Genomic DNA, 10,759 nt, shown 5'->3' on the forward strand with positions numbered 1-10,759 from the left:
ATTCAAACAGAGTCGATTTAAAACATTTACACATTGAAATTCACAAAGGCAGTTGCTATGTGGACTCAGGGTCAAGTGAGGGACGGATTATATGCTTCTTCATAATAATATTAATTAAACAATTTGCATGCTAATAAGGTAACAATTATCGAGGCTTCTGTTGAAAGATTCAGGTTATTACAACACGCCAATCTGGGTGCAAGGGGTCATGGAGTGAGAGGCGAGAGAAATTTCAACTCAAATTAACATTCTGTCAGCTCTAGAAAATGGGATAAATAAAGTCGAATTAATTCTTTATTATAAAGAGAGAGAGATTGAGAGAGAAAGTCCCTTTTCTTCTCTGGGACTTGATTACCATTCTGTATTCAGAAACACGTTTCCCCTGCATTCCTCTCCTGAAAATCCAACAGAAAATGAGGCGTTTATTGCTACAGGCAAAATGTGGTGCAGAGGACACAGTTTACATTTAGTATTTATTGAGAAAGAAATTAAATTATGGAGAAAAGTGAAGCCCTTGGCCCCTGACCTGAAAATTAATACCAACACTGGTTCCTTATCTCTACTTTTTACTACACAATGCTGATAAATTCTAGAGTAGATCAACACCCCTAAAGACCCGACATGCAGGTCTAGCTATAATACTGAGGGTATTACTGCCTGTAATGTCATATAACCAACATAACATAATAATAAAAAATAATCAAATAAGATTAATAATTAGAAATGTATCATCACTGCAAGGTAGACTCCTTCAAGCCACAATGTATTATTTTTATTATTTTTACTATTATTATTATTAGCATTATTTTTATTATAATTATTAGTGCTAATAATAATTAATAATAATGTAAAAAATAATACAATTTGCCCTATAGGAACCTACCTTGCGGTAATAATTATTAATATTATCCAAAGACATACAGATAGGGAATTTAGATTGTGAGCTCCGATGGGGACAGTGATGATGATGTCTGATGGCGCTGTAGAAGCAGCGCAAAATAAATAATAAATAAAATAATACATTTTAATTTTTACTATTACGTTAGAATAATAATAGCATTAAAAATACTACTACCAATAAGAATATTATTATTATGAAGGAGAAAAATTGCAACAAATATATCTACACCCCAATGACTTTTATAAAAGGCTTATGAGTAATTGTAATACGGCTATAATAATAAATATATAATCATCTCCAGTTATAGCTCACAAGGCATTACAGTTATATTCATTATCACAAATGGCAATAATCTGAATAATAATATAAATGGCCCAAAGATGCTCCTATAAGGCCTATGAACAATATTAATAATATCAATAATATTACATAAGATAACAATAGAAGATGTTAACACACACAAAGACTGTTCATCATCAATAAAACAGTATTAAATGCTATTAATATGATCGAATTTAATATTGACAATACAAATAATATTATGGATCAGCACACAAATACATAAAATACTGAAAAGAATAATACACATATAAAGCTATAATGATACTGTACTAATAGCCTGTTTATTGAATACCATATTTTATGTTCATAATCATTGTAAAACCTGGTGAAAAGATCAGGGTGTAAGGTTTTGGTTATGCTTTGTGAACTTTTATGTGTGGGTGTACGTGTAATGTAAGGAACGTACTTGTATAATATAAGAAACAATAAATAAGTAACATATATATATATATATAAATATATATATATATATATGTTATGTGTGTGTGTGTGTGTGTAATATAAGGTACACTTTAAAGGCTATATATACATACATGAGCATGAGTGGAATAATAAGCCACAATAAATAGGTTACACTATATATGTGTGTGCTTATAATGTAAGATATTATAGATATAAATGCCTGTGTGTCCTATCGGACACATTGTATGTCATGATATTTGAAAGCATATATATATATATATATATATATATATATATATATATATATATATATATATAATATATATATATATAATATCTCATACATGCTTTATATATATACATAGATAACATATGTATTTGTATAGATAGATTTGGGTGTATACATGTAATGTATGGCACGCTATATAGGCTATAACATAATAATATTCACACACTCTCCCTCTTCTTTCTATTCTATTTTTACCTAAACATAAATCATTCTGCATTTTAAAACAGATATAAAATCCAATCTGAACCTTTTCAGGATATTATATATATATAAAAAAAGTAAAGTTCTAATATATTATTTATCATGTGTATTATCCCTGTGTCTCTTATCTCCCTATCCACTTCTGGGTCATGTATTTTCTGGTTATCTGGTGATAAGGGGGAGATCTGCTAGAATATTTAAGCCTAGCAATATACTCATCTCCCTGGATACACAGAACAGTGGGGTATATTTTAGGCTCAACCTAAAAAGGAGAATGCAGACCTCTCATCCTGTGTAATTGAAATATTTACACTTCTGTGATTTCCTTCATGTCTTTAAAGGAAATAGAAGAATTAAGGTGACAGTCTCCCCTCTGCTATAGGGGTGATCATGTTATAGGTTATTACTTTTTTTTTTGTACTTTATTATTTACCTTCCTGTTGTTATGATGATGTTTATTATTATTAGTTGTTTCATCATTTGTATTAGCTTTATTGTGGTTAATAATATTTTTAGCATTGATATTATTTTTGTTTATTTTAGTGGATACTACTATAGTTATCTATTACTATTTTCTTAATCTTCATCTTATTATTATTATTAGTCATTATGTTGTTATGATGATTATTAGTTGTTTTAGCTTTTATAAGCTTTACTGTTAATATTATTATTTTTATCATTTATATTATTATTTTTGTTTATTTTACTAGATATTACTGTAGTTATTACTATTTTCTCGTTATTATTATGAATATAGTTTATTTTAGTAGATATTATTTACTTATATTATTAATTATTATTATTACTATTATGATTTACTTCAATTATTATTACTAGTATTTATTATTATCATTATTAATAATAATAATAATAAGAAGAAAATAGTAATAATAATAAGAAAATATTAATAATAATATCTACCAAAATAAATAATAATAATAGTAATCTAGCCTCCAACCAATGATTACTCCTTATCCTCACTTACACCCACTACACCTACCATAAATAAATCTCAATTCATTAATGAGAAAATAAAGAAAAAAAAAATGTCACACTTATTGAAATAAATCAATGTCACCCATTAATCACAGCAAAACTAATAAGAAGAGCTATTTGATTAACTCCTTTGCTGCCAAGCCTGGGGGGAGGTGGGGTTAAATGCAAGGTCTATCAATAAGGGCTGAGACCTCCTTGTAGCTCTAATGTATAAGATCTTTAAATACTGTATTGAAAAAAAAAATGAAGAAGGAGGAAAAAAAGGGCAAAAAAAAAAAGAAGCAAGCTTGAGCCTGTGCTTTGAGTAGATGAGGAGGCTTGTAGTTTTAAATTCAATGTGACAGCTTTGGAAAGAAGGGATGATGAATACTCCTATTATTAGATCAGTCTATTTGCTGCTCAATGTCTCTCAGTAATTGGAGCAACATCACTTTAAAGGTTCAGAGAGTAGAAGCATTTTCTGGTGAAAAAATCCCTACAACAAGCCTGAGAATGTTTAAAGTGAAATCTATTAGTGCTTGGAAGAAGGGAGGGGAGGAGGAGGAGGAGAAGAAGAAGAAGAAGCTTTTTTTTTTTTTTTTTTCTTCCTGCAAGTCTATGTGTGTGTAGAGAGTATTTAGCTGGGTATCAATCAGATGCATTAGGTTCTCCTCCATCCCTGGCATCCCCCTCCCCTTGTTGTGATGTAGTTCTTATCTCAGCCCCCCTTGTCTTGTTGTGACAGCCCTGATATTGTTTATTGAGGTGGATGTCAGGTATAATTAGCAATCGATATGGAAAACGTTTCCTGCAAAGCCACGTCTCTGACGTCACAACCGATTAAGGTTTCTTATTGGTCCCAAATTCCCCAAGCCTGAGCTAATTATTGGGAGCTTGATGTTGATAAAGTAATGCTCATCCTGTGCTGGTGGCATGTCCCCTCCTCACTGGTCACTGCATGCTTACTAAGGTCCCACCACCAGCAGCAGCAGCAGCAGCCCTTCAGCTGTGGCAGCTCTATCCAGGGAGATGATGGACAGTAGGATCCTAGAGCATCCTCATGCCCAGTTTGGAGGCTCCATGAGTGGCATGGTGGGCTTCCCTTACCCCCTGAGCCATCACCATGTGTATGAGTTAGCCAGCCACCAGCTGCAGTCTGCGGCCGCTGTGCCCTTCTCTATAGATGGATTACTCAATGGGTCCTGCTCTGCATCTGTTGTCAATCCGACCCCTCTGATCCCCTCTGGATGTGGGATGAATGGAGACAATCACCAGTACAAGTTGTCAGGTAAGAGCTGCTATGGAAGGGGAGTCGGATTTCACCCTATTAGGGACGTATATGTATGTATATAAGGAGACATTGGGAACTGTCACTTATATATCTGTATAGAATGCACAGTACTGGAGGGTTAACACTGTATTATGTGCATGGAACTGGGGTCTATCACTACTATAGAGAGAACTAGGGGGACAAACCTATAGTAATATAGCTGAATATAATGCACAGTACCCTAAAATAACATGGTACTATATGGTGCAAGAGAACTGTGACAGTACCCTAAAATAGCAGGGTGCTATATAGTGCAAGAGAACTATGACCGTACCCTAAAATAACAGGGTGCTATATAGTGCAAGAGAACTATGACCGTACCCTAAAATAACAGGGTGCTATATAGTGCAAGAGAACTGTGACCGTACCCTAAAATAACAGGGTGCTATATAGTGCAAGAGAACTGTGACCGTACCCTAAAATAACAGGGTGCTATATAGTGCAAGAGAACTGTGAGCGATCACTTATATATCTATAGAGTAAGGAGGGATAAAACTGTATTATGTGCATGAAACTGGGATCTATCACTAATATGGAGAGAACTAGGGAGACAAAACTAAAGGGATAAAGCTGAATACAATGCACAGTATCCTAAAATAACAGGGTGCTATATAGGACAGGGGAGCTGTGAGCTACCACTTATAGATCTATAGAGTAAGAAGAGATAAATCTGTATTATGTGCATTAAACTGGGAGCTATCACTAATATAAAGAGAGCTGGGAACAAACCTAAAGTGATAAAGATGAATATAATGCACAGTACCCTAAAATAACAGGGTGCTATATAGTGCAAGAGAACTGTGAGCTATCACTTATATATCTGTAGGGTAAGGAGGGATAAAACTGTAATATGTGCATGAAACTGGGATCTATGACTAATATAGAGAGAACTAGGGGGACAAAACTAAAGGGATAAAGCTGAATACAATGCAAAGTATCCTAAAATAACAGGGTTCTATATAGGACAGGGGAGCTGTGAGCTATCACTTCTAGATCTATAGAGTAAGGAGGGATAAAACTGTATTATGTGCATGGAAGACTAGCCTGAAACTAGGAGCTATCACTAATTTATCTGTATAATACCCAGAGCTGGGGAACAAGCCTGAAGAATATAATGCTCAGTACTGGAGGTGAACCCTGAAATAACAGGGTGATATACAGGGCAGGGGGGCTGGGAGCTATCACTTATAGATTTATATAATGTACATTGCTGGGGGTACAAGCTTGGAGTAATATAGCAGGATACAATGCATAATTGGAAATAACCGGGTGTACAATGCATAGTACAAGGTGGGCAGGCAGGAGAAACTAGGGGCTGTTGATTACATACAGGTGCTGGAGAAAAGCCTTAAATAACAGGGCACTATAATATCTGTATACAAGGCACAGTGCTGGAGAAAAGCTTCAAATATATGTGCACTATACTATATGGGTATACAATACACAGTGCTCGAGAACAAGTTTAAAATAAATGTGCGCTATACAATATAGCTATATAATGCACAGTGTTGGAGAAATGCTAAAATATCTGGCCCCTATAATATCTGTATATAATGCACAGTGCTGGAGAACAAGCTTAAAATAACTGGACACTGTTCCTTAAATGTTTACAATGAACAGTACCTAAAGGAGAAGCTTGAAATAATGAATCTGTGTATAATGATGGGAGCAGAAGCCTGATATAACTAGGTATAGATCAGTATGTAATGCTAAGTACAGGGAAGTCAATTACTAAGTGGTGTGAGTTGCATTTCTCTATATAATGCACATTTCTGGGGGCATCATGTAATAATCGGATGCTATAGGTTGTATCTATATATCAATGCACTATAGGGAGGTTTTTGTAGGTGAAGCCTGAATCACAGTGTGCAGAGAGTAAAAGATGCATATAATGCATGGGGGTTATCATACAGTACTACAGATAACGAATATACCAAAATGTGGTTAATAAGCTAGTAAGTAATACAGATCTATAAATGTAAAATACTGGGGGTTCTGCCATCAAATAAACCCTAAATATATATGTCCACAGCAGTAGGTGACACCCAGGATGAAAAGCGATTACAAAAACATTCTCCAGCCTTTTAGCACCATTCATTCACACCCCATTACTAGAAAAAAAAAAACAAACAAATGGGAGAGTGACGTTTTATGGGGTCCCCGGCAATGTGGGTGCATCATACACGTGTACATCACTGCATGTGTCAGGACTGAAGGCAAACAATCCCAACAAGTCACAGACTGAAGATCCATAATCAGGTTTACTCTGGGTCTAGTTGTCTTTACATCTTCACTTTTAGATACTACATTTAATGTTATTTTTTTTAAAGGACAGGACATGTTATATGTCCTTCACAGTTTACAACTTTTTTTTTATTTTTTTAAGAAAATACTATGTCCCCCTCTTGGGGTCCCATAAGGTGACAGATCTGGAGATGAGGGTCTGGGGTGATGACAATGTGTGGGAAGGGGACACAAACCAGGGATGTAAAAGGCATTTCTCTGCAGGGGGTCCCTTTTCCCATTTTGCAAATTCACTTCCCCAAACGTGGGAATAGGTCATAAAATGGCTTTGATCAGTGGCTCAGACAACTCTTTAAAGTCATACTTTTAATTATCTTTGTAGCCCAGAACAGACTATTGGATACATGGTATATTGATATTGTGTTTAGATTATGTTTCATCTTTCTATCTGCTGACATTGACCTGTTCTATTCTAGACTCCAGTGACCCAGATAAGGAGAGTCCAGGGTGTAAAAGGAGGAGAACCAGGACCAATTTTACAGGATGGCAGCTGGAAGAGTTGGAAAAAGCCTTTAATGAAAGCCACTATCCGGATGTGTTCATGAGAGAAGCCCTGGCCCTGAGGCTGGACCTGGTGGAATCTAGGGTTCAGGTAAAAAAAAAGATAAAAATAAAAATGCAATTCTATTACCCCACAAAAAAAAAGAAAAGTCACACCACTGTCTAAATAAGCCCCGAATTGGAGCTTTAATTGCGTTTTAATTAGGCGCATTTTCCTAGCTGTGGCATCTCTATTTGCATATCCATATCCCCTTTGTGTAATGTGCTTCAAATGAACTCAGCGATATTATCTACAATGTTGTACAGATGTCTTGCCTTTGAATTATTACATCTAATGAATTATTTATACCTACATGTTTATGGCAAAACACTGAAGGGAATTAAAATAATCATCGTTGCAAACTATACCGGTGATATTTCTATAAGAAACTTATACTTTTTAAGAGTTCAACATTTTTTTTTGATTTTTTTTTTGTCTGTTATATCTTTTTTTTATTGTTTATGCTTTGCTTTATTTTTTTATGATTTATATTGGTATATTATATTTATTTTTATAAATTTAATATTTTTTTCTATGTAATAATTTGGATGCTATCCTAACATAATAGTATAGAAATAAAAACTCCATGCAGTGAGAAATATCTATCTATCTATCTATTATCTATCTATCTATCTATCTATCTATCTATCTTATTTCTTACTTTCTCTTTTATTCTTTTTTATCTATCTATATCAATCTATATAGCTAGATATCTATGATCTATTTATTTATATATTATCTACTTATTAATCTATCTATATATGATCTATCTTATCTTTTTTATTTCTTACTTTCTCTTTTATTCTTTTTTTTTCTATCCATCCTCTTTCTTTCTTTCTTTCTTTCTTTCTTTCTTTCGTTCTCCTATCTATCTATCTATCTATCTATCCATATATTATATAATTTAGCTAGAAGTGTAGAAATCATACAAATACTACATATGTAGTGAGCACATATACATATACTGTTTATAGAAACATAAATACAGGGGAAAAATGTGCAGCTAATATAGATGATTAAATATAATTTTCCATTAATTGTTTACTTATAGTTTCCTTAAACACAGAATTATATAGTGGTTTCAATACCAGGGGACCCCCCTGTGAATGTGCTTAAAGGTAAAAGGCAGGAGGCCAGGGTGTAATTAAGACCCTGGAGGTGTGGAGTTTATAATAAAGAAGAGTGGAGCCCTGTATTATTAAAGCATTAGCTTTGTTTCAAGGGATATTTACAAAATGCACTCTCTCCCCCCTTCTGACCTCTTCTGGTTTCAAACCTTTTCATCCAATTTGTTCTGAGATTGTTAAGTGAAGCCTGGACCTCACTTTCCCCTTTAATTCCATAATGAGGTAATTCTCAATGGCAGCAACCGCCTGGAATTAACACAAAAGGTTTTATAGGATGGGGGGAGGCGAGAGGCTCTAAATAAACTTTGAAGGGGGTTAGGGGAAAGGGAGGAGGGATGTCCAAAATTGTAAACATAGTCTGTATAGATATCATTACTATTATTACTTTATTTTTGCAACATAATTTTTAATTATGTGGCATTTTTTTGTCATTTGGGGTGAGAAAATAATTACATTAAATAAAATCCAATGTAACTATATATATATATATATATATATATATATATATATATATGAAATAAGGTTAATTTATGACTCAGCATAGGGGGACACAAAGTATTTTTTTTCTAAATTTCCCTATACATTGTATCCATAGCCGTGTATTTATATATATTTTTTTAAGTTTTCATCATTTTTAGTTAATTTATTTTATTTATTTTTTTTGTTTATTTTTAGTTATGATTGTATATAGTGTTTTGGCTTTATTATTCACCAATCCTCCTGTATCGATATAGTTAGATATCTAGTTACTGCTCGTCTGTTGGATTTACATTTTTTTTTTATTGCTAGAGTTCTTGAGATCCTCGTATAAAAACCCGAAGATATCATTTACCACCGTGTTTGTAATGTTGTACTTATCAATGTAGAATTTTACAAGTTTCGGTTGGATTTTTTAACATCGGTGGAATAATTGGATCAACACTTTTATGTGCTTAAAAGATCGTAAAAGTCACAATCGTATCGTAAAATCATAGAGTCGCTCAAAACAAACCATTCAGTTCAGTAATAGACGGATGTATTCGTGCAATTATTGGATTTTTTTTATTATATATATGTATTATGTACTGGTGAGAATTTTCCATTGATAATGGATTCTCTCAAAATATTATAATAAATGTTTATTCCATGAACAATCGATTAAAAAGAACTTTGATTATATGGAATCCACAGAAGAACGGAGACGATAGATAAATAGATAGATAGATATTTTTCAGTGCATGGAGTTTTTATTTCTATACTATTATGTTAGGCTATCATCCATATAGATAGAGAAAAATATAAGTAGCACTTTTCTACAACCTTGGGAGCTTTGCACCCATTTTTTTATTTTATCTTCAAAAAAACTTTTACATATGGATAACTGGATAAAACAACGTTGATTATATAGAATCCATAGAAGAAGGGGAAGGATAGATCCATAGATACATAAATAGATAGATTGATAGATAACAATAAAAACAGCACTTTTCCAACAAAGAAATGGGTGCAAAGTCCCCCAATGTTATCCCCCAAAACCTGTTACACATGGATAATTTGTTAACAGAACTTTGATTATGTGGAATCCACAGAAGGAGGAGAACGATAGATCCATATATAGACAGTTAAACAGATAGATAGAGAAAAATAAAAGCAGCAGGAAAAAATAGGTGCAAAGCCCCAAATGTTATCCCCAAAAACCTCTAACGTATGCATAATTGGTTAAAAGAACTTTATGTAGAATCCACAGAAGAAGGGGGATGAGAGAGAAAAGTAAAAGCAGCACTTTCCACCAAAAAAATGGATGCAAAGCTCCCAATGTTATTCCCTCAAAACTCTTACATATGGATAATTGATTAAAAGAACTTTGATTATGTGGAATCCACAGAAGAGGGGGAATGATAGATCCATAAATGAATGGATTAATGTATAGATAGATGATAGGTAAAAATAAAAGCAGCACTTTTCCATGAATATATGGGTGCAAAGCGCCCATAGTTGTCCCCAAAAACCTCTTACATATAATAAAACACCCAAAACTGGGGGCAACACTCCAAAGCCAGATAGATAGATAGTGGTTCCAATTCTTATTATCCATGAGAAACTATTCGGAATACTTTTGAAGGATCAATTACCACCACTGGGAGAATGTAGGACAGTTAGTACTCCAGAGGTTTAACTAAAAAAAACACCAAAAGTTATATATAAGTAACAATAAAGCATCAGAGTAAATTGTCTTCCCTCGGCCAGTGCTGAATGTTAATTGATTTTCATTGTCCGGTGTAGGTTTGGTTCCAAAATCGAAGAGCAAAGTGGAGAAAGAAAGAAAACACCAAGAAAGGGCCTGGAAGACCTGCCCATAACTCTCATC

General features: G+C 33.6%; 1 protein-coding gene across 1 annotated transcript in view; it reads left to right on the forward strand.

Moving 5' to 3' along the window:
- Window positions 1–3,737: 3,737 nt before the first annotated feature.
- The window catches only part of UNCX (UNC homeobox), an 8,256-nt gene continuing 1,234 nt past the window's right edge, over window positions 3,738–10,759 (forward strand). The window contains exons 1-3 of the mRNA XM_073645791.1: window positions 3,738–4,398; window positions 7,161–7,336; window positions 10,675–10,759. The exon at window positions 10,675–10,759 is cut by the window's right edge and continues 1,234 nt beyond it. Coding sequence (XP_073501892.1) covers window positions 4,140–4,398; window positions 7,161–7,336; window positions 10,675–10,759 — 520 coding nt within the window. The 5' untranslated portion in view covers window positions 3,738–4,139. The remainder of the gene's footprint in view (window positions 4,399–7,160; window positions 7,337–10,674) is intronic.

Source organism: Phyllobates terribilis, unplaced genomic scaffold (genome assembly GCF_046119375.1).
Source record: "Phyllobates terribilis strain yellow unplaced genomic scaffold, ASM4611937v1 Scaffold_9__5_contigs__length_417890890, whole genome shotgun sequence".
In the NCBI taxonomy this organism is placed as follows: domain Eukaryota; kingdom Metazoa; phylum Chordata; class Amphibia; order Anura; family Dendrobatidae; genus Phyllobates; species Phyllobates terribilis.